Raw genomic sequence first — 26,315 nt, forward strand, 5'->3', positions numbered from 1 at the left:
AACGACAGGTATAGAAATGCAAAATATTTTGTGGAACTTTCTATGTAGCTGAGCCACCTCTACTACAATGAACTTGGTCACCATGACAAGGAGAAGCAAGGGTGGAAGGCATTTATTTTAATTTTCTATAATTAAGCAAGTAAACAGAATCAACAACTCACTGTTCTGTGGCATTATATACAGAACTTTGATATGAATTCTCTCAAATTGATTAATACTGACTGAAATACAGTAGGAATCTAAAAGGATTATTTCTCATACTATTCATTATTAGGTTAAAAACTGAAGCTGAAGTTTAAATATTTTAACCACATAGTGAGAAGGCAAGACTCACTGGAAAAGACCCTAATGCTGGAAAAGATTGGCAAAGAATGAGATGTATAGAAAGTATCATGGAAGTAATGAACATGATCTTGGATAGAATCTGAGAGAAAGTTGAGGAAAGAAGGGCCTGGCATGCCATAGTCCATGGGGTAACAAAATGTCAGATAAGACTGAACAACTGAACAACTCCCCTCTGGTTGTTGTATCCTCTGAACTGTGTATTTAATATGCACTCAAAAAAAGAATGCTTTAAAGGATATGAACAAAAAAAAAGGCTCTTTTCCTTGGTTAAGCATTAGGAAGGATTTGGTTAAAATGTTCAAAATAATTGCAATTTAGAGCTAATATTTGACTGTCTTCTAACAACACAAAATTTAGTCTGGAATAAAGTGTATCTAGAAATTCCCTTAGATTCAAAAACAGAAATGTGAGTCCACAATTTTTTATTTTATTTTTATTTATTTTTAAATATTTATTTTATCATCAATAGCCATTTGGAAACTTTTTGTGAAATAAAGATTTCACTCAAGCCATTCTCAAATTGATAAATGGTCAAAGGATATGAACAGACAATTCTCAGATGAAGAAATTAAAACTATTTATAGACATATGAAAATATGCTCCAAATCATTTATTAATCAGAGAAATGCAAATTAAGACAACTCTGAGATACCACTACACACCTTACAGATTAGCTAGAATGACAGGGAAAGACAATGTGGAATGTTGGAGGGGATGTGGGAAAACAGGGACACTGATACATTGTTGGTGGAATTGTGAACACATCCAGCCATTCTGGAGAGCGATTTGGAACTATGCTCAAAAAGTTATCAAACTGTGCATACCCTTTGATCCAGCAGTGTTTCTACTGGGCTTATACCCCAAAGAGATACTAAAGAAGGGAAAGGGACCTGTTTGTGCCAAAATGTTTGTGGCAGCCCTGTTTGTAGTGGCTAGAAACTGGAAACTGAGTGGATGCCCAGTGTGGTATATGAATGTTATGGAATATTATTGTTCTGTAAGGAATGACCAGCGGGATGAATACAGAGAGGACTGGTGAGACTTACATGAACTGATGCTAAGTGAAATGAGCAGAACTAGGAGATCATTATATACCTCAACAATGATACTGTTTGAGGATGTATTCTGATGGAAGTGGATCTCTTCGATAAAGAGACCTAATTCAGTTTCAATTGATCAAGGATGGACAGAAGCAGCTACACTCAAAGAAAGAACATTGGGAAATGACTATAAACTGCTTGCATTTCTGTTTTTTCTTCTTGAGTTATTTATACCTTCTGAATCCAATTCTCCCTGTGCAACAAGAGAACTGTTCGGTTCTGCACACATATATTGTATCTAGGATATACTGTAAGCTATTTAACATATAAAGGACTGCTTGCCATTCTGGGGGAGGGGGTAGAGGAAGGGAGGGGAAAAATCAGAACAGAAGTGAGTGCAAGGGATAATGCTGTAAAAAATTACCCTGGCATGGGTTCTGTCAATAAAAAGTTTTTAAAAATTTAAAAATTAAAAAAAAAAAAAAGAAATAAAGATTTCACAATACTTCTAATACTTCCTTATCACATTATCATGTATTTGACATTATATTAAAAATTATTCACAACTTATCTACTTAAGAAATTAGAATTAAATTCATATAAATATATATACGCATATGTGTGTATGTGTGTATGTATATATACATATACACACATATATGTATATATACACATATATGTGTGTGTATGTATGTGTATATATATATATAATTTCTAGGTCACATAACCAATCGTATGTATGGAAGATTACACATGTTCTGCAAATATTCATGACCTCACCAAAATAAGAATACATGGAAGAAATAAAGCAATTTTAGCTATGTTTCCAAGAGCTAACAAGGTAACAATTCAATGAACTAACAACAAAGAATGCTACTCCTTAAATTTTAATAGACTCATAGTCCCTCCACTATCAGTTGTCATACTACTGCAGCAATGCTGCATAAGGAGACTTTTAACAGAACTTATGGCTTCCAACAATTTAAAAAAAAAAAAAAAAAGGCAGGAGTTTACTCTGTTTGGAACACCAGTAGCAGTGTTTTGTGCTACAAAAGAGCTCAGTCTGAAGGCTAAGGAAGAGAGGGAACTAGGAAATGAGAGGGGTATGTATAGCTGTGTAACAACTCCATTAAGACTAAGGGAAAGAGCCCAGCTGCCAGCTGGGGGTAATTGCATTCCCCAGAAGGAACTTGGAACACAGACTTACACATGTGAACTGCCCACCATAGGAGAGAGCTCAGAAAAGTTTACAAAACAAAGCTCCATGAGAAACCATCATCAATGAAGATGTAATCAGAAAGTGAGTGATTAAAGAACAGAAGGGGGGGGGGGGGGGAGAGAGACTAAAATTGTCAAAGGAATTTCAAAAAGAAGACAATTTAATTAAATTCTTGGACCGTAGGCAAATAAACCAACAGAGAAGATATTAATGACAGAAGGAAATATGGTCTCCAGATCAACTAAAAGACTCCCTCTATCTACAAGCAAATATTGGAAGCAAGGGAAAATGAATATATACCAATGAGACAGAGAATATAATGGATTCTGAAGAGCATGGACCCGTTACAGGATGCTTCTAAATAGTTTAAAAGAGATAAGAATTTTAAACATAGAATTTGTGGCTTACATAGCATAAATAAAAACCTGAAACTATGACAAATGTTACCAAAGAAACTAAAGGAGAATAACTGATTGGAAATTAAAATACAAAAAAATAAAGGACAATCCAGAAGAGAAAAGTAAAATGCAATAATATTAAAAGAAAATATAATCACCACACATGCAAAACATATTGAATTCTAAGATAGGATATGTGGAGAAAATTTAAGGATTATAGATCTCTCAGAAGAACATAAGTCCCAAAATCTGAGCACTGTAAGGCAAGAAATAATATAAGAAAAATGCCTAGAACTTCTGAACATAGAACAAGTTTCAATTGAAGAATCTACATATTACCTTTAGGAAAACAAAGTAAAACCCTGCAAACTTTTAAAAATTTAACTGACATTTGAAAATGCCAGTGACTAACAACAAATACTTCAAGTTGCCGGGAGAAAGATATTCAAATTGAAAGAAAAGAAAATTTTAATAAGAGAAAACTATTCTATACCCATCAAAAACTGCAGAAAGGAATGGAATAATGTGTTCCAAAGAACAAAGGAAATAAAAGATACAACCTGAGAAGACCAAACCTGAGTCTAAACACTAATGAAAAAAGATATATATCCAAAAAAAAGAGGCAACTGAAATATTCCTAGAAAAAGATTAGAACTGAAGATATTATTTGAATTTCAAATACCCCCAACAATATGTATATGTATATGTGTGTGTGTGTGTGTGTATGTGTATAAAGTTAAATAAATGTAACAATGAAGAAAAATATCAAAATTATAATGGAGAGATCATTAATATATTTCCTTTTAAAAACACACAAGGAGACAAAGCAGAATTCAAACAGAAATAATAATGGAGAAACAGGACTAGAACATTAATGACTAAATTTCACAACACTTTACCAACAGTTATATTGATATTTTTTTTTAATTTATTTTATTTGAAAAATGAGTAAGAAAAAAGAAAAAAAGAAAAGAAATGCAAAACAAAATAAAGTAAAACAAAAGAGAACATTGTCATGTGCCCAACAGAACATTAAGGAAGATTCAAAATACATAACAAATCATTACCAGACCAAGAAAGTATATGTATGTATGTATATGTGTGTGTGTGTGTGTGTGTGTGTGTGTGTGTGTATATATAAAGGAAAAAATGGGCATTCATGAATATAATTTCATATATATTATATATGAAATTATATTCATGAATGCCCATTTTTTCCTTTACTTCTTTGTAAACTGACTGTTCTTTGGTTCTGTACTGCATACCTTATTTATTTTATCCTTTTTCTCCCCTTTCATCTCTCCCACCTCTCCCAACCAAGCTACAGTTAAGAAAAGATATGTTTATGTATTCATATATAGATATAGACATACATACTCATACCCACATACCTCTCAACACTCCCCACCCCCACAAAAATGTCTTTCCTATCCATGCTGCTTCTTTAATTAAAGTCTGCTACATAACTTTCCTGCTATTACTTAACCTCCCCCCAACCCAGAGATCTCTTCCTTGTCTTCTTTCCTCCCCCTTTGCTTGTCCATCCACCCATCTCTCCACCTTTATTTCTTAATATATTTTGAAGGGTGCTATACCTTTCATGATAGATATGTTGTGCTGCCAATTGACCCCATTCCCAATGTGAGCAGGTTTTCAGAACTATGAGCCCTCCTCCCCCCTTTAATGCCTCTGTCTTCCTCTGCATCTCATTTGTATAACCTGATAACTATTTTCCCCTTGATTTTGCCAATCTTTCTTTTGTTTTGGCAATACACCTGTGTGTTTTCTACAAAGTATCTCTTTGAGGTAATGACTGATAGATTTTTTTCCTATGTCTACTTTACCTTCATATTCTATCACTCCAGGACAAATTTCTTGGATTATTTTCTGCATTACTGTGTCAAGGTTATCTTTTTTGGTCACAACTTTCTGGCAGTCCAATTATTCTTATGTTTTCTCTTCTTAATCTGTTCTCCAGAGTTGTCATTTTTCTTGTAAGATGTTCCACATTCTGTTCTATTTTCTCATTCTTTATAATGTGTTTAGTTATTTCTTAGTTTCTCATAACTTCACTGGCTTCTCTTTGACCAATTCTAATTTTCAAAGAATTATTTTCATCTTTGAGACTCTGTACCTCTTTTTCTAGTTAATTAACTTTTATTCCATAAGCTTCTTGTTTTTCTTGAATAGTTTTTAGGTTTAGTTTTTGCTCAATATTTCTCATTTGATTTTAAAATTCTATTAATTTTAATTTTAATGACAGGGAGCCATTTCACATTACTCTTTGGGGTAGAAGCTTTTTTTTTTTTTTTTTTTTTTTTTTTTTTTTTTTTTTATTAAAGTGCCCTCCACTGAAGATGAACCCTGGTCTTCCCTCCTCCCATAATATGTTTCAATGGTGGGATTCCTTCTTTTTGCCAATTCATTTCTTTTTTCTAAATAAGAGGTATTGAGGTAAGCACCTTTAATCATGAGTGGGAGGGACAGTGCCTCAAGCTTCCCTTTAACTCTCTACTCTCACCAGGAACCCCAAACCAAAAGTTCCACCCTCCTGCAAGTGTCCACAGTCAGCAGCATCCCTACCTCACTGCCTCTAAACTCACCAACCACAGATTCCTTCTCGGCAAGGGCCCACATCTCAGCAGTACAGCTGAACCTGGCATTCCCAATCAGTTTAGGTTCACTTGTCTTTCTGAATTTAAGCCCTGACTTGCCAAATAGTCTGGGCAGTGAAAGTCTCTGTGGTTCCTGCTGAGGCTCCAACCACACCTAGCTAGCCAGAGGAGTCCCCACTTTATGTTTCTACAAAGCTAGCCCAGAGGCGTTTGCACTTCAAACAAGTTAATCTCTAGTCCAGGTTTTTCTAGGGTTATATCAGGAGGATCCCTGTTGTGTTCCAAGTCTTGTTGATTTTTCACCAGTCTGTATCTACTCTGAGGCACAAATTTGTTCTATTTGTGGGGGAAATCTGGAGAGCTTGAAATTTATCAACCCACTCTGCTCAGAATCCGCCCTTTATCAATATTTTAACAAGACTAAATTACAAAATGAGAACATAAAAGAGGAAGAAAAAAGATACAAAGGAAAATAACTGCTATAGTGTCTCTGTGTGAGAAATAATACTTCCTCCCTAGCATGAACAGCTAATTATTGCATTAGGGTTAGGTGTTTTTCCTTTTTCTACTTCCTCCCAGTATGGAAAATCCTAAACAGAGATTTATCCAGGTCAAGATCTAATAAGATAGCAAAAGAATGAGTACATTCCTGCTCATTGTGTTTGTTCAGACAGGTCTAATAAAAATATGGATCCTCTTATCAGACAACTGATATGGAAACTGATGTCTCTTTGACCAAATTTTGGTCAAATTAGGTGTTCCAAGACCCTCACTGTAATATAGTTCATCCTCTCATTATAATATTTATTTTCTCATTAACTGTTAAACAATTAAAACTAACTGCTACTCTGAGGAACACCTACTCTTCATGGGCATATATACTGCTTACAGTTTATAGACTCCCACCATGAAGAATCTTTGGATTGAGAGCAACAGACAAATTACCATCCTTTTAGTAATATGGTAACGTTATTAACAAAATGATTAAATTGCTTAGATATTATGACTGTCAAAGCTACTTAAGTGACACATCTGGAAGATGAGAATCTCTAGCTGGGTAGATAAAAGAGGAAACAAAACAGGAAGAAAGAAAGGAGGAAATAATTGTTTTAATAGCAGGAGGAAGTGCACTGATGAATGCTTTCATGGGAGAAGAGAGATATTCTATAAATTAAAATGGGTTTACTTTTCAGGATTTGATACTTCAAAAGACCATTTATCTTGCCTCAAGAGAAGAGGGACTTCAAGGAACAAGTCACAATCAGAAGAGTGGAAGGACTTAGATTGGGGGAGTGGAGAGGATTTTAAGGCAAATAGGGAAAAGATGACTAAGAAGAGGGCAAAAATAAAAAACTGCATAAGGAGGAAATTAGAAAAATTTCTACCATGGGATATTATCTCTCCCACCTACAGGAATTGATATTACTAAGATTGAAGCACAACAGAAAAAGAGTGAGCAAACTCTACAAGGCAACAAGGCAATATTAACATAGAAACTGTTCTAAAAGGAAGAGTATCTTACTTGAATAGTTAACTGAGAAAGGGTGAAAGAAGAAAAGAATTAAATTAGAGAAAGAAAACATAATTTAAGCAAAGTTATAAAATTAGGAAAGGAGGTGACAAGCAGTATAGGATGTGAAGGAGGAGTTTTTGAGGGTGAGTGGAAGAGAGCTAAAGTGAATAGGATTGCCTTAAAGTAGATTAATCTAATTTAACAGAAGAGTTATTGTACTTGATTTACAGAAAAAAAAAGAAAAACCTGGTTTGGGGGTGGGGGGAAAAGCAATATAGACAAATAAAAGAAAAGAGAAGCCCAACTCATAATTTTAATGTAAATATATTCAACAATCCAATAAAAATAGTAACAAAACAAAACTTCATAATGTTTACAGAGAGCAATTTCATTTTACTACATCAAAAATTATTTTATTCAAAGTGCTCTTTAAAAATGTGAATAGTGAATTTTTAATAATTTTAATAATTTTTCATTAAGAAAATATCAAAGCCTTTATATTTTAAAACTATAAAATGAAATGTAATGCCGGAGAAACTAAGAAATTAGGTTTTTAATATTTTAATAGTGGAGAGTTTGGACTAGTCAGCTGGATGGGACTCTTGTCTCAAAGCACCCAGCATCCAGCAATTAATTCCAGAGACTTTTACAGGACTCCAACTATCAGGAAAACAAAGGCAAGGGAGGAAGAAACATTTAGTAAGTCAATTTCAGGAAGGACCATTAATTCTCATAAGTTGGGGGTCAAAAAGGTGATCAAGCAGGAGACAGAAAGTCTAGGCCAGAAAAGATAGTGAATGCCATCCAGGTATTTGAGATAAGCCATCTGGAGTTTTATGACTCTTTAGAATGCGAAAGTAGCCAGAGCTCAGAGGGCCTAATTCTCTCAGTCCTAATGGCCAGGAAAGGAGGTTTGGACATAGCATACTAACTCAGGGAAACTCAGATATTATAATTCAGGGAAACTGAGGTATTACAATTCAGGGAAACTGAGGTACTACAAAATAATCTTAAACATAACGTTGTAGTGCCTCTAGATGCCACTTTCAATCAATGATACTGAGTACCAACCACTATATGCTCTAATAGATAATATCCAGAAATACAAAATTAATAAATCTTTGATATGTTACTGAATTCCTATTCCAATGATTGCACACCATAAAAAAAAGATTGTTCATAGTGTCCTAAGAATCTGTACATCTTAATATTTTGTAAATCTATTACAACTTGTTTATAAGGGAACATCTGAAACCTATTAAACTCTCTTGTCTTGTATTCCTATTACTATACAGGTAAATTGATTTTTTTCTTTAAAAATTTTTTTTCACAATAGTAATAAAATCCTGAAAGTATGGTATTATAATGGAAACATCATTCAAATGAAACCATAGTAAGAGTCTTACAAAAACTTAAAGTGAATATGCTAGAAATCTATTACATAAGCACTAGATCATTTACAGAAAAAATTGCATTTGTGACACTATTAACATACCTCAAAGCCTCCTCCAATTTACGAATTTTCTTCTGAGAATCTCCTTTCTCTTTATCAAGTTCAATCTGGAAGCCTTGAACCTATCATTGAAAAAAAAAGTTAAAATTTTAATTATGAAAATGAAAACAATGATATAAGACATGAGACAATGTCAACATAACAGGCAGCAAAACCAATTGAAATTTCCCAATCTTGCCCTTCAAACAACTTTAAAATTTCTGAAATCAAATTTTGGAGTAACAGAACCAACAAAAGTAAGATATTTTTCCAGCCTAAAAAAACTTAAAGATTAGAAGAAGAGATCAGTAACACAAGGCAAGTAAAAGACATCAAGAAACAATAAAATACAAAATCTAAAAAATGAAAAATAGAAGAATATACAAAATGTTACATATACTATTAACCTAAAAAGTAGATTAAGGAAATACAATTTTAAAATTATTGGATTACCTAAAGTGAAATGCATTATTTAAAAAAGCCTAGATTTCATATTTCAAAAAATTACCCAAGGAAAGAATCCACTCATCACCACCTCAAAGAAATCCCAAAATGAAAATTCACAAGAATATAGCCAAATTCTAGAGCTTCCAGATCAAGAAGAAAAATTGCAAGCAGCCAGAAATAAACAATTCAAATATCATGGTGTTACAATCAAGATCACACATTGAACTAGAGGGCTTAGAATATATTCCAGAAAGCAAAGAAGCTAGGATTGTAATCAAGAATAACCTACCCAGTAAAACTGAGTATAATCCTTATTGGGGTCGGGGAGAGAATATGTAATGAAATAAGGATATTTAAGTATAATTGATGAAAAGACCAATGTTGAATAGAAAATTTTACATTCGAAGACAAACTCCAGAGAAACATTAAAGGGCAAACATGAAAGAGTAATTATAGACTCAATAAAGTTATACTATTTACATTTCTATATGGGAAAATAATGTAACTGCTAAGAATATTACCAATATTAGGGCACTTAGAAGGAATACACATAAACTGAGAACACAGGGATAAATCAATTATATTGGAATGATCTTCAAAAATAAATGAAGGGTTGAGAAAGAGGAGTGCACTCAAAGAAGGGGGAAGAGGAAGAATGATAAATTTTTTTCTAACATAAAAGTGGTACACAAGGAAAAGCTTTTAGAATGGAATGGGAAATGGTAGGGGTAGATGAGAGTTGGCAAGGTAAGCCTGAATCCATTGGAAATGGTACAAAGAGAAGTGTGTGTGTGTGTGTGTGTGTGTGTGTGTGTGTGTGTGTGTAAGTATGCACACACACTCAGTTGAGTATAGAAATAGATTTTACAAATTAAGACAACTGTATTACTTCACACCTCTCAGACTGGCTTAGATGACATTAAAAGATAATGATAAATATTGGAGGAGATATGGGATAACTGGGATATTAATACATTGTTGGTGCAATTGTGAACTGATCCAACCATTCTGGACAGCAATTTGGAACTATGCCCAAAGGGCTATCAAACTGTGCATACTCTTTGATCCAGCAGTGTTTCTACTAGACTTATATCACAGAAAGATCTAAAGAAAGGAAAGGGACCTACATGTGCAAAAATGTTTGTAGTAGCAAAAAACTAAACTGAGTGGATACCCATTGATTGGACTAATTTGAATATAACGGAATATTATTGTTCTGTAAGAAATGATGAGCAGGCTGATTTCAGAAAAGCTTGAAAAGATTTACATGAACTGATGTTAAGTGAGCAGAACCACGAAAACATTGTACAAAGAAACAAGATTATGTGATGATCAATTCTGCTGGATGTGGCTCTCTTCAACAATGGGAGGACAAGGCAATTCGAATAGACTTGTGAAGGAAAGTATCAGCCACATCCAGAGAGCGAGAGAGAATGATGAAGATTGAATGTAGATTACAACATAGTATTTTCACCTATGTTGTTGTTTGCTTGCTTGTTTTTTTCTTTTTCATTTTACCCTTTTTGATCTGATTTTTCTTGTGCAGCATGATAAATGTGAAAATGTGTTTAGAAAAAAAAAAAAATAAACTAGTTTACCAAATAGGGAATTAAGAGGAGAAATGGATAAGAGATGAGAATATAGAGGGCATGATAAAAAGAAAAGGAGTGCACATTAAGGAAAGAAATGGTCAGAAGCAAAACAGGATAAAAGGAAAGAGAAAAAGATTAACAGAAGAAAATAGAATGGGGGAAATACACATAATCATAACTGTTAAGTGACTGGGATGAGCTCACCCATAAAATAGAAGTAGATAGGAGAATGCAATAGAAACCAGAATCCAACAATATGCTGTTTAGAAGAGATACATTTGAAACAGAAAGACACACAGAATTAAAATAAAAGGGTGAAGCAGAATCTATTATATTTTAGCTGAAACTGAGAAAAGCAAGGATAGCAAATCTCAAACAAAATCAATGCAAAAATCGACCTAATTAGGAGAGATAAATGTTGAAACTATATTTTGACAAAAAATATCATAGACAATTGTAATGGGCTGAAGCTCGAGTTGATGCACTGAGGTCCCAAGCACGCGAGGCTAAAATAATAATTGGACCATACTCTATTAATATATATGCTTGGAGAAAGAATGGCCCCACCCATGCTTTGTGCAAGTCCTGATGTGTTGTATAAGAAATGACGATTTTGGTGGGTGGAGGCAGAGAGGCAGAGAGAGGAGTGGAAAGAGACTGCTGGCTGGCATCTTGTCGCAGCTGCTCATATTGCTATCATGACCCCACTTCACCTCTGCTGGCTGTGTCCTGTCGCAGCTGCCCATATTGCTATCACAATCCCCCTTCACCTCAAAAAGAATAAAGACTCAAGATTTTCCCTTAACCTAAATTCCTGACTCCGGCTGATTTTAAAATATGCAGTCATCACATTTGGCGCCCAATATGGGGCTGTTTTTCAATCCCTGTGACAAAACTGTTCATTCATATCTTTTATAAGGCTCAGCTAAATTAACGCTGGGCACTGAAAAGGCAAATCTTTTCATATCCTCCTTATCCAGAGGGATAGAATAGAAACAATCCTTAATATCTATAACCGAAAGAGGCCATTCTCTAGGCAATTGAATAGGAGATGGAAGTCCAGGCTGAAGAGTTCCCATAGTTGCCATCATCTTTCTTAAATCAGTCAACATCCTCCACTTTCTAGATTTCTTTTTTACAACAAATACTGGGGAATTCCAAGGACTTAGAGAAGGTTGTAAGTGCCCTTGATCAAGCTGCTCCTGTACTATATCTAATAAGGCCTGAATTTTATTGCTATCTAAGGGCCACTGTTCTATCCACACTGGTGTATCAGTTTTCCATTGGATAGGAACAGGTGAAAGTGTTGGCAGGCCTTCAATAGCAGCCTTGCTTAAAAAACCGAAGTATTCATTTTTAACCCTAATTGCTGTAAAATGTCTCTTCCCCACAGATTGATGGAGATTTTTCAACTATAAAAGGAATAAAAACTCCTGTTTTGCTTCAAAAGTCCATCTCATAGGGGCAGCACTAACTTCAGCTGCTACTGATCCTCCTACGCTAGACAGGTAGGTGTCTGCTTTAATCTTTGGCCAGTGACTGGGCCAATTGACACCTCTAATGACTGTACGATCTGCACCTGTGTCTACCAATCCTTCTAATGGCAGGACATTTATAAAGATTGTGAGCGACTTCCGGCCAAGATGGCGGAGAGGAAATACACTGCTGTGTAACCTCCGTGTTTTTCTCTCACTATCCATTTCATTTCATGCCTCTGAATTAATGCTCGACTGAAAAAAAACATACAATTACTTACCAAGAGAAACCATCCTTGAGACTCGTCAAGAAAGGTCTGTTTTTGTGCGAGGGCGGGGACGGTATTTAAATCGGAAACAGTCTGCGGGCAGCAGCTGCAGCGAGAGCACAGATAGCAGCTCAGAACCGAGTAGAGCAGAGAGGGGGTGGGGCGTGATCGCAGCCGTCTCTGCGGGGAGAGCTTTGCTACAGGATTAGATACTTTGCTCCGGCAGCAAGTCAGCAGCCCAGCAGAGAAGCTAAAAATACCGAGGGTGAAGAATACAACCCCAAACAGCTGGAGTCTCTCGGGACCTGGCCACCCCTCCCCCACAGTGTCTCAGCGCGCTGGGATCTCAGAGCGCAGGTGCCATAGCACAGTAGGACCTGTGCCTCACGACTACCCTGCCCCTCCCCCAAAGAAAGCAGCCTCCATTCAAGGGTTTTTTTTCTTCTGTTTCTTTGATAGTTTGTCTTTGATTATTAGACAGAATGAGCAAGAAACTGAAAAAGAATTTAACCCTTGACAGCTTCTATACAGATAAAGAGCAGACTCCAAATCCTGAGGAGACTAAAAACAAACAGTCCCCAGGTGAATCCCCAAAGGAGGAGATCATATGTTCCTCAGCACAGATGAATCTCATGGAGGAAATTAAAAAGGCTCTCACAAGGGAGCTAGAAGAAAAATGGGAAAAGGAGAGGGAGGCTTTGCAAAAGGGGAAGGAGGCTTGGCAAAAGGAGAAGGAGGCTTTGCAAAAGGAGAGGGAGACTTGGCAAAAGCAGAGTGAGGCTCTGCAAAAGGAGAGGGAGGCTTGGCAAAAGAGCCTGGAGAAGTCAGTTAAAGAGAGAGTGGATAAAGAAACCAAATCCTTGAAAAATAGGATTGGTGAACTGGAAAACAAAATTGGCGAAATGGAAAAAAATTCCACAGAACAAAAGAACTCAATTGGACAATTAGAAAAAGATCTTTAAAAAGTGAGTGAAGAAAATACCTCACTGAAAATCAGGGTCGAACAATTGGAATTGAATGACTCGAGGAGACAAGAAGAATCAGTCAAGCAAATCCAAAAAAATCAAACAATGGAAAAGAATGTGAAATACCTTCTGGGGAAGACAACAGACCTGGAAAACAGATCCAGGAGAGACAATCTGAGAATCATCGGACTTCCAGAAAAGTATGATGAAAAAAAGAGCCTGTACACTATTTTCCGGGAAATTATCAAAGAGAACTGCCCAGAAGTCATAGAAACAGAAGGTAAAATAGACATTGAAAGAATTCATCGATCCCCTACTGAAAGGGATCCTAAAATCAAAACACCAAGGAATATAGTGGCCAAATGCCAGAACCCTCAGGCGAAGGAAAAAATACTGCAAGCAGCTAGAAAAAACCAATTCAAGTATCAAGGAGCCACAATAAGGATCACCCAGGATCTGGCAGCATCCACATTAAAAGATCGAAGGGCCTGGAATATGATATTCCGAAAGGCTAAGGAACTTGGTATGCAACCAAAAATAACTTACCCAGCGAGATTGAGCAACTTACCCAGCGAGATTGAGCATCTTTTTCCAGGGAAGAAGATGGACATTCAACGAAGTAAGTGAATTTCATCTATTTCTGATGAAAAAGCCAGAACTTAACAAAAAATTTGATCTACAAACACAGAACTCAAGAGAAATCTAAAAAGGTAAAGATTAATCTTGGGAACTATATTTCGGCTATAAAGATGTATAAAGAATACATGTATACCTTGTTCTAGAAACTAGATGTGGAAAGGACATTGTACCAGAAAAAAGGGAAAGTGGGGGTACTACATTTCATGAAGAGGCAAAGAAAACCTAGTATATCTGAGAGAAAGAATGGAGAGGGATGAATATAGTGAGTATTTTACTGCTTTCAGAATTGGCATTAAGAGAAGAATTTTAGACATATTCAATCTATGGTAAAACTTCTCCCACCTCATTGAAAAGTGAGAAGGGAAAAGTGAAAAGGGAAGGAATAAGCTAAGTGGAAGGGAATACGGTAACTGGGAGGGAAAGGGGTAAGTTGGGAGGGGAACTCTAAGGGGGGGAGGGATACTAAAAAAGGGAGGGCTGTGAGAAGCAAGTGGTGCTCACAAGCTTAATACTGGGAAGGGGGGTAAGGGAGTAAGAAGGGAGAAAAGCATAAACCGGGGTTAACAAGATGGCAAGTAATACAGAATTGGTCATTTTAACCATAAATGTGAATGGGGTAAACTCCTCTATAAAGAGGAAGCGGTTAGCAGAATGGATTAAAAGCCAGAATCCTACCAATATGTTGTTTACAGGAAACACACCTGAAGCAGGGTGATACATGCAGGTTAAAGGTAAAAGGTTGGAACAAAACCTACTATGCTTCAGGTGAAGCCAAAAAAGCAGGGGTAGCCATCCTGATCTCAGATCAAGCTAAAGCAAAAATTGATCTAATCAAAAGAGATAAGGAAGGGCACTATATCTTGCTAAAGGGTAGAATGAATAATGAAGAAGTATCTATATTAAACATATATGCACCAAGTAGTGTAGCATCTAAATTCTTAAAAGAGAAATTAAGAGAGCTGCAAGAAGAAATAGATAGTAAAACTATAATAGTGGGAGATCTCAACCTTGCACTCTCAGAATTAGATAAATCAAACCACAAAATAAATAAGAAAGAAGTCAAAGAGATAAATAGAATACTAGAAAAATTAGATATGATAGATCTCTGGAGAAAATGTAATGGGGACAGAAAGGAGTACACCTTCTTTTCAGCAGTTCATGGAACTTATACAAAAATTGACCATATATTAGGACATAAAAACCTCAAACTCAAATGCAGTAAGGCAGAAATAGTGAATGCATCCTTTTCAGACCATGATGCATTGAAAATTACATTCAATAAAAAGCCACAGGAAAGTAGACCAAAAAATAATTGGAAACTAAATAATCTCATACTAAAGAATGATTGGGTGAAACAGCAAATTATAGACATAATTAATAACTTCATCCAAGAAAACGATAATAATGAGACATCATACCAAAATGTATGGGATGCAGCCAAAGCGGTAATAAGGGGAAATCTCATATCTCTAGAGGCCTATTTGTATAAAATAGAGAAAGAGAAGGTCAATGAATTAGGCTTGCAACTAAAAATGCTAGAAAAGGAACAAATTAAAAACCCCCAATCAAACACTAAACTTGAAATTCAAAAAATAAAAGGAGAAATCAATAAAATTGAAAGTAAAAAAACTATTGAATTAATTAATAAAACTAAGAGTTGGTTCTATGAAAAAACCAACAAAATAGACAAACCCTTAGTAAATCTGATTAAAAAAAGGAAAGAGGAAAATCAAATTGTTAGTCTTAAAAATGAAAAGGGAGAACTCACCACTAACGAAGAGGAAATTAGAGCAATAATTAGGAGTTACTTTGCCCAACTTTACGCCAATAAATTCGACAACTTAAATGAAATAGAAGAATACCTCCAAAAATATAACTTGCCTAAACTAACAGAGGAAGAAGTAAATATCCTAAACACTCCTATCTCAGAAAAAGAAATAGAACAAACTATCAATCAACTCCCTAAGAAAAAAACCCCAGGACCAGATGGATTTACATCTGAATTCTATCAAACATTTAAAGATCAATTAACTCCAATGCTAAATAAACTATTTGAAGAAGTAGGGATTGAAGGAGTCCTACCAAACTCCTTTTATGACACAGATATGGTACTGATACCTAAACCAAGTAGGCTGAAAACAGAGAAAGAAAATTATAGACCAATCTTCCTAATGAACATTGATGCTAAAATCTTAAATAAAATATTAGCAAAAAGATTACAGAAAATCATCCCCAGGATAATACACTATGACCAAGTAGGATTTATACCAGGAATGCAGGGCTGGTTCAATATTAGGAAAACTATTAACATAATTGACTATATCAACAACCAACCAAACAAAAACCATATGATCATCTCAATAGATGCAGAAAAAGCATTTGATAAAATCTAACAGCCATTCCTAATAAAAACACTTGAGAGCATAGGAATAAAAGGACTTTTCCTTAAAATAGTTAGGAGCATATATTTTAAACCTTCAGTAAGCATCATATGCAATGGGGAAAAACTGGAACCTTTCCCAGTAAGATCTGGAGTGAAGCAAGGTTGCCCACTATCACCATTATTATTCAATATTGTATTAGAAACACTAGCCTCTGCAATAAGAGTCGAGAAAGAGATTAAAGGAATTAGAGTAGGCAATGAGGAAACCAAACTATCACTCTTTGCAGATGATATGATGGTATACCTAGAAAACCCCAGAGATTCTACTAAAAAGCTATTAGAAATAATTCATAATTTTAGCAAAGTAGCAGGATACAAAATAAATCCCCATAAATCCTCAACATTCTTATACACCACCAACAAAATCCAAGAGCAAGAGATACAAAGAGAAATTCCATTCAAAATAACTGTTGATAGCATAAAATATTTGGGAATCTACCTACCAAAGGAAAGTCAGGAATTATATGAGCAAAATTACAAAAAAGTTTTCACACAAATAAAGTCAGACTTAAATAATTGGAAAAATATTAAGTGCTCTTGGATAGGCCGAGCGAATATAATAAAGATGACAATACTCCCTAAACTAATCTATTTATTTAGTGCTATACCAATCAGACTTCCAAGAAAATATTTTAATGATTTAGAAAAAATAACAACAAAATTCATATGGAACAATAAAAAGTCGAGAATCTCAAGGGAATTAATGAAAAAAAAAAATCAAATGAAGGTGGTCTAGCTGTACCTGATCTAAAATTATATTATAAAGCAGCAGTCACCAAAACCATTTGGTATTGGCTTAGAAATAGATTAGTTGATCAGTGGAAAAGGTTAGGTTCACAAGACAGAATAGTCAACTATAGCAATCTAGTGTTTGACAAACCCAAAGATTCTAAATTTTGGGATAAGATTTCATTATTTGATAAAAACTGCTGGGATAACTGGAAATTAGTATGGCAGAAATTAGGCAAGGACCCACACTTAACACCACATACCAAGATAAGATCAAAATGGGTCCATGACCTAGGCATAAAGAACGAGATTATAAATAAATTAGAGGAACATAGGATAGTTTATCTCTCAGACTTGTGGAGGAGAAAGAAATTTGTGACCAAAGATGAACTAGAGACCATTACCGATCACAAAATAGAAAATTTTGATTATATCAAATTAAAAAGCCTTTGTACAAACAGAACGAATGCAAACAAGATTAGTAGGGAAGCAACAAACTGGGAAAACATCTTTACAATTAAAGGTTCTGATAAAGGCCTCATTTCCAAAATATATAGAGAACTGACTCAAATTTATAAAAAATCAAGCCATTCTCCAATTGATAAATGGTCAAAGGATATGAACAGACAATTTTCAGATGAAGAAATTGAAACTATTACCACTCACATGAAAGAGTGTTCCAAATCACTATTGATCAGAGAAATGCAAATTAAGATAACTCTGAGATATCACTACACACCTGTCAGATTGGCTAAGATGACAGGAAAAAATAATGATGAATGTTGGAGGGGATGCGGGAAAACGGGGACACTGATGCATTGTTGGTGGAGTTGTGAACGAATCCAGCCATTCTGGAGAGCAATATGGAATTATGCCCAAAAAATTATCAAACTGTGCATACCCTTTGATCCAGCAGTGTTTCTATTGGGGTTATACCCCAAAGAGATACTAAAAAAGGGAAAGGGACCTGTATGTGCCAAAATGTTTGTAGCAGCCCTGTTTGTAGTGGCTAGAAACTGGAAAATGAATGGATGCCCATCAATTGGAGAATGGCTGGGTAAATTGTGGTATATGAATGTTATGGAATATTATTGCTCTGTAAGGAATGACCAGCAGGATGAATACAGAGAGGCTTGGAGAGACCTACATGGACTGATGCTAAGTGAGATGAGCAGAACCAGGAGATCATTATACACTTCGACAATGATATTGTATGAGGATGTATTCTGATGGAAGTGGATTTCTCTGACAAAGAGACTTAAATGAGTTTCATTGGATAAATGATGGACAGAAACAGCTACACCCAAAGAAGAAATACTGGGAAATGAATGTGAACTATTTGATTTTTGATTTTCTTCCCGAATTATTTCTACCTTCTGAATCCAATTCTCCCTGTGCAGTGGGAGACCTGTTCGGTTCTGCAAATATGTATTGTATCTAGGATATACTGCAACATATTTAACATATATAGGACTGCTTGCCATCTTGGGGGGGGGGGGGGGGAGGAGGAGGGAGGGGAAAAAATGAAACATAAGTGATTGCAAGGGATAATGCTGTGTAAAAATTATCCTGGCATGGATTCTGTCAATACAAAGTTATTATTAAATAAAATTAAATTAAAAAAATAAACCTTAAATCATTACATAAGTACAAAAAAATAAAAATAAATAAATAAAGATTGTGAGCATAGGTCGGTCAGCTGTTACAGCTGCTGTCCAGTATATTCCTGGATTTTGTGGTCTGGAATCAGAATCTGGGTGACTATCATCAGTTGCTTATTGGGATTCTGTATGAGTAAACCTGATGCTACTTCTCCTGGGTAATAAGTCACACATTGTCTATCTGTATTAGTGACTGGGATATTATCTACACATTCCCCAGTTTCCCACATCAGTGTGTAGATAGATACTGTTTTGTATGTACAAAAAGGAGTAAAATGGTCAAGCCTACTGTGTCTGGAGGCAAGGGATCCACAGGCTGGAGAGGAATAGATTTCACCTCTCCAGGGGGTATCTCATTTGTTCCAGCGGCATATAACTCTGATCTCCCCAATTGTAATTCCTTTCTCCCATTAGGTTGCTTCCTGGCTGATTGATTGTGTAATCCTCTTCTCCCATCATATGGCTTCCTGGCTGATTGGTCATGTCTGGGTACTGGACTTCTAGGCACTCTCTGGGTGAACCATTGGCTGCCATCATGCCCCAAGTGTTTTTTGCCTGGGGCCCTTTATTCCAAGAAGCCAGGAATCTCATTCTAAATATCCTCAGGCTGCTTGAACTTTACCTTTACAATTTGGAATAACAAAAGAAAAAGCTAGGAGCATAGTAAAAGCCTGTATGGTTTGCCTTCCTTTCCACGCTCCTACACTGCCCCAAGGGAAGAACCCTCGTGGTTTGAGACCCAATGAAATCTGACAAATGCATGTGACCCATTATAAATCTTTTGGTCATCTGTCTTTTATCCACGTTGAGGTAGACACCTTTTCAGGATTCACTTTTGCAATACCAACAGCAAAAGAGACAGCCCGAATGGTCACTGAATTCTTCACACAAGCATTTGCCATTATGGGTGTGCCACAAGCAATAAAAACAGACAATGGTCCTGCATATACTTCCAAACATTTTGCACACTTTTGTGCACAGTATAATTACACACCACTGGCATACCTTTTAATCCTCAAGGACAGGCAATAGTAGAGAGGAGAAAGGCAATAGTAGAGAGGAGAAACAGACATTAAGATGCTCCTCCAAAAACAAAAGAAAGGGGGAGCCACAAGTAACTCTAGAGAACTTCTAAATATAACCCTTTATACTATTAACTTCTTGATTTTTGACAAAGATGCACTGGCTCTGGCAGACAGGTTTTATAACCCACCGGAAGGGCAATGTCCAGTGTGAGCAGCTCCACTATCTTTAGATAATCGCCAGATGATGTGGAGAGACCCAGAAAGTGGTGAATGGAAGGGACCAAATAGGCTAACTGCTTGGAGGAGAGGGTTTGCTTTTATCTCTACAGGTGGAAAAGGAATCAGATGGGTGCCAACAAGCCATATTCATCTTGTCCATTGTAGAGAGATGGAGCAGACCCTTGAAACGAAGGAGAAGGCCCAAGAAATATCGGGTGGTTCTGTTGCTGATTGTGCTCACCATTGAAAGAGCATGGCATTTATGGCGTTTGACTCATGGACATCGAAAATTTTTGGAGTTCAAAACTCTCAGGAATCATTGGATTCTCTGAGACATGATAAGATTGTTGTAGGACTTGAAAACCCTCAGGAATCATTGGATTCTCTGAGACATAAGATTGTTGTAGGACTTGAAAACCCTCAGGAATCACTGGATTCTCTGAGACATAAGACTTGAAAGCCCTCAGGAATCATTGGATTTTCTGAGAAATGATAAGACTGTTACAGGACTTCAAAATCTGCTGGAATCATTGGATTCCCTAACACATAAAAAGACTTTTGCAGGACTTCAAAAACTTGGGGGGGGGATCATTGGATTCCCTGACTTATGAAGCAATGGACAATAGATTGGTTTTGAACTGTCTCTTGGCTGCTAAAGAAGGCGTATGTATGACTGCTGTTTACATATCCTCCTTCTAGGACTTCTGGCAATCTTTTACAACATCATGTTGATTTATATTGTTTGTTATACCGCTATTTGTATGTACAATTCATGTTTGTTACACCACATCGAGCCTGAACTGACTGAGGGGAAGGTCATCACTAATAGCCTCTGCGTTATTGTTATGTGCATGTGTAATACCTCCCATGCTGATGGGTTTATGCATAATAAGACTCTTCAGCCCAGAAACCCGCTAGCAACCCCCACTTCCCTTTGGTGCTTTTCATCTTCCTTCCTGAGATGTCAGGGAGGGTGTAATCATCTCCTTTTTAGTGCTTTCACCTCCCTTCCTGAGAAGTCGGGGGAGGGGGGGGGTCATGATCACCTCCTTTTCAGTGCTTTCACCTCCTTTCCTGAGAACTCAGGGAGGGTGTGATCACCTCCCCTTGGGGGCTCTGACCTTCCTGAGGAATCAGGGATGACAAGACTACCTGTGTTCTAAAACAGAAGAAAGCGGGAGATGTAATGGGCTGAAGCTCAAGTTGATGCACTGAGGTCCCAACACATGAGGATAAATAGTAATTGGACCATACTCTATTAATATATATGCTTAGATTTCTAATCAGTTCTTATTAAAACTTTTTTTTTTTTTTAATGAAGAAACTAAGCTTTCCCTTGTCAGTTTTCTTTGCAGACTGGGATGGTGATTCTTAAATTTTCTATCCCATAAAAAGAGCCAATTGAATGAAAAGTTTCACCATCTGTTTGGGGCAGAAATATTTATAGCAATTCCTTTCATAGTAGTCTCAAATTGGAAAAAATAAGGTGCCCATATATTGGAAAATGGCTAAATGAACTACAAGGTTGTAATGATATATACTAAAATATTATTGTGTAATGAAAAATGTTAAATAGTTTCAGAGAAAACTGGAAGAACCAATATATAGTAATGTAAATTTAAATGATCAAAAATAGGAAAAGTTTATATAATGAAAGCATTGTGAAGAAAAACAAAAAAACAAACAAACAAAATATATATATTTATTTTCTTTATATATATATATATATATTCTTTCTCCAAGCATGTATATATATATATATATATATATACACATACACATACATGCTTGGAGAAAGAATGGCTCCTGCCCACTCTTTGTGCAAGTCTTGATTTGTTGTATAGGAAATGACGATTTTGGTGAGTGGAGGCAGAGGGGCGGAGAGAGGAGCGGAAAGAGACTGCTGGTTGGCTTCTTGTAGCAGTTGCTCACATTGCTATCCCGATCCCCCTTCACCTCTGCTGGCTGGGTCCTGTCGCAGCTGCCCATATTGCTATTGTAATTCCCCTTCACCTCAAAAAGAATAAAGATTGAAGATTTTCCCTTAATCTGATGAATTCCTGACTCTGGCTGATTTTAAAATACCCGGTCATCACAGACAATGAACTGGCAACAAAATTTTTTGCAGCAAGTTTCTCTGATTAAGGATTTATCTTTCAAAAATATATAGAGAACTAAGTCAAATTTATAAAAATACTTGTCATTCCCCAACTGATGAATTGATATAAGCAGAAGTTTTCTGAAGAAGAAATCAAAGCAATTTGAAAAACAAAACTCAATTACTATTGATTAAAAATGCAAATTAATACAACTCTGAGATACCACCTCACAACCAATTAGAAATCACAGATGCTAGAAGAGGAGGAAATGGGTATATTGAATCATTCTGGAGAGCAATTTGAAAGTATGCCGAAAGGGTTATAAAATTGTGTATACTCTTTGATCTAGCACTACCACTATGAAGTCTGGATCCCAAAAGATCAAAGAAAAAGGAAAAGAACCTGTTTGTACAAAAATATTTATAGCAACTTTTTTTGTTATGGCAAAGAATTAGAAACTTAAGGGATACTCATTAGTTGGGGAATGGCTGAATAAGTTTCAGTATCTGAGTGTGATCAAGAAATTAGGAGGAGAAGGGTTTCTGGAAAAAAATGATGCAAAGTAAAATGAGAAGAACAAGGCATTTAAAGTAAATTATTTTGGCAACAGTATATAGAATGGACTGCAGTATTAAGAAACTTGACACAAGGAAGTTAATGAGGTAGTTGGTATAATACCAAGAGGTGATGAGGGACTTAACTACAGAGGTAGCTGTAGGAGTAGGAAAAGGGAGTTACATGTGAAATATGTTGTGAAGTAGAAATGACAAAACTTGGCAACTAATCAGTTATGTGAGGAGAGAGAAAATGAGAAAGCCACGATAATGTCAACATTATAAACCTTGAAGAACAAAAGGATGGTGGGGCCTTTGAAATAAACAGGTAAATTATGAAAGAAAAAAAATAAAAAGAAGGATTTAGACAAAAAAGAATCAGTTCATTTTTGGATATTTTGAGTTAAAGGTATATCTAGGATATTGAGTTAAAAAACATTTGGCAATGGGAGACTGAAGTTCAGAAGAAAAAGTAGGGCTAGACCTATGTGTCACCCGCATAATAAAAATAATAGTTAAATCCATGGCATCTGATGAGATAACTAAAAGGAAGATTGTAAAAGAAGAGACAAGGACAAAGATCAGAACCTCAGGGGGAGGGAAATTTAGAGATGAGATATTGATGAGAAGTAAATGGAGATAAAGAACTACTGATCAGATAGGCAAATGAGGAGAATAGCATTCCCCAACTCAGAGAGATAAGAATATCCCCCCCCCCCAAAAAAAAAAAAAAAAAAAAAAACAAGAGAGAGAGAGAGAGAGAGAGAGAGAGAGAGAGAGAGAGAGAGAGAGAGAGAGAGAGAATTGCTTTAGATTTGACACATAAGATTATGGTACCTTTTCAGAGAGCAATCACAGTTTAGAAATGAGTTCAGAAAAGTAAGTTTGCAAAGGGTTAAAGAGTGAGCAAAGAGGGAGTCAAGGAAATTACAGAAAGCTTTTTTAGTGCTTGACTAAGAAAGGAAGAGGGGAGAACAGCAGAAGGGTTAGAATGTAGTATAGGATTTTTTTTTAAGAATGGAGTATATTTAGAGAAATGAGGGGAAGAAACAATTGACATGAAGTTGAAAAGGAGAAAAAGAAGAAGTCCTTTGAATAAATAATTTCTTTGGGGAGTTGAGAGAAATAAAATCAAATATAAATGCAGAGGGGTTAGTTTTAACAAGAAGAAGGGCTAATTTTATTTGTCAGAGATTGGAAAATAAAAAAGAATAGGAGATGATGTCACGGGGCTGTCAGATGAAGAGAATAGGAAAAGAGTGCCCACCTCATATAGCTTCAATTTTCTTAATAATAATGGTGATAATGATAATAATGAAAAATAAAGTATGCAAAGCACCTTACAAATATTATTTCATTTGACTTCACAACAATTTTAGAGTTACAAGGTACCGAAGAAATAATCTAGTACAACTCCTTCATTGGACAGTTAAAAAAATTAATACCTACAAATATTAAAGTTACTTCCTCAAAGTGACAGTGATTATGAGGCAACATTGCAAACTGATGAATAAAATATCAAACATTTTCTTGGTTTTTTTTTTTGTGCAACAATCCTAAATTTACACAATTTAAAAAGATGAAATGCATATATATAAGATAAAGAAAGCACATAGGAATACAAAATTGGATAGGAATAATTACCATATAAATAAGAGATCACAGGAAATATTTGGAAGTAACCTAAGAGAGCAACCAGTCTAGCCTCTCAATTTAATAGAGTGTAATAATGATGATAATCACTACCACCACCATCATAATTTATATCCTATCCTAAGGTTTGCAATGTATAAGTTATCTCAAAACTGAGATGTTAAAAATTTAACTGACCTGCTCAAGATAATACAAGTGTTCAGTAGCAAAGTCAGGTTCTCAAACTCCATCTCCATGGTTCTTTCTGTTACACCAAACTACCTCAAATATCCTAGCCCTGCACTTTTTTGGGTAGGATCAGAGAAGAAAATAGGTACTCCAAAAAACTAATTTCAAGAATAATGGAAATGACTCCAATAAGTATCAAAACTTTAAAAATTTTTAAATATATTTTTTAAAAGTCTATTTGTATCCCTCTTCTATTATAATCAAAAACATTACCACAGCTAGTTCGATTTGAACCCAGGATCAAATATGAAATTCTTTTCAATGTACCAGACTGACTCTTATTCTTTTTTCCCCAACATTAAAAAAAAAAATTAATTGTAGTCTATTTTGAGTTTCAAATTCTCTTTCCCTTCACTCTCCAGTGTTTTGAAAGGCAAGAACACTATTCATAACATATATGAAATTATATTAAAAAACATATTTTTGCATTAGCCAAGTTCAGAAAAAAGAGAAAGAGAAAAAATATGCTACAATATGAGCTGTGAACCCATCAGTTCTTTATCTAAAGGTGGATAGCATTTTTTTCATCATTACTTGTTTTTTTAGAATTGTCATGGACCACTATTCAGATCACCATAATTAAGTCTTTCACTGTTCATTTTTTACAATACTGCTATTATTGTGTAACTTAGAATTTCAGGAATATCTTTCATATGGCAACTACAGTATATTATACTTGATTGAAATGATAATTGAATTCTGATGGATGTGGCTCTTTTCAACAATGGGTGATTCAGGCCAATTCCAATAAACTTGTGATGGAGAGAGTCATCTGCATCCAGAAAGAAGACTGTGGGGACTGAGTGCAGATCACAACATAATATTTTCATCTTTTCCCTTGTTATTTGAATACTTTGTTTTCTTTATCATTTTTTCCCTTTTTGATCCAATTTTTTCTGCAGTGATAAATGTGGAAAGATATATAGAAGAATTGCACATGTTTAACATATATCGGATTACTTGCTGTCTATAGTAGGAGGTGGGGGAAGAGAGGGAGAAACATTTGGAACATAAGGTTTTGCAAATGTGAATGTTGAAAACTATCTTTGCATCTATCTCTGTCCTGGTCCAGAAGGTCACTGGATCAATAGACCAGCTGTGAGACCTCAAATGCAATTACAAAAGGCAAATTGTGGGCTCCTGAACCCTAGAATAACAAGCAGGACTTGGCCAGGCCTACCCAGCACAGTCAGAAAGCCTAAAGTATCACTAGTCCCAGGGCATTCAGTGAGAGGTCCCTATTACCCTGTAAAAAACTTGAGACAATCTCCTCTATGACATAGGAATAGAGCTCAATTTTTAGAAATGAGCAAAAAAAGCAAAAAGAGCACTGATCATAGGGAACTACTATGGACATAGGGAAGACTGGAACACAAATCTAGAAGAGGACAGCAAAGTTAAATACCCTTCAGGTAAAGTTTCAAAAGGGATATGAATTGGTCAAAAAGTTCCCTTGGAAGTGTTCCAAAAAGATCTTTAAAAAGAGATCAAAAAAAATTGGGAAAAGAAATGAAAGCTATGCATATGAATTATGAAAGTTTTTGAGGAAAAATTCAACATCTTGGGAAAGGAAGCACAGAAATTGGCTGAAGAAAACAACTCCTTAAGAATAGGATTGACTAAATAGATAAATAAATAGAAGAAAACAACTTCTTAAAAATAAATTTGGCAAAATAGAAAAAGAAAACAACTCCT

The 26,315-nt window shown here is 35.5% G+C and overlaps 1 protein-coding gene across 1 annotated transcript in view; it reads right to left on the reverse strand.

The window, feature by feature from the left end:
• The window catches only part of CEP112 (centrosomal protein 112), a 589,318-nt gene that overhangs the window by 405,435 nt on the left and 157,568 nt on the right, over positions 1 to 26,315 (reverse strand). Inside the window, exon 16 of the mRNA XM_051996640.1 lies at positions 8,626 to 8,705. Coding sequence (XP_051852600.1) covers positions 8,626 to 8,705 — 80 coding nt within the window. The remainder of the gene's footprint in view (positions 1 to 8,625; positions 8,706 to 26,315) is intronic.

This window comes from Antechinus flavipes, chromosome 4, assembly GCF_016432865.1.
Source record: "Antechinus flavipes isolate AdamAnt ecotype Samford, QLD, Australia chromosome 4, AdamAnt_v2, whole genome shotgun sequence".
NCBI classification, from domain to species: Eukaryota; Metazoa; Chordata; class Mammalia; order Dasyuromorphia; family Dasyuridae; genus Antechinus; species Antechinus flavipes.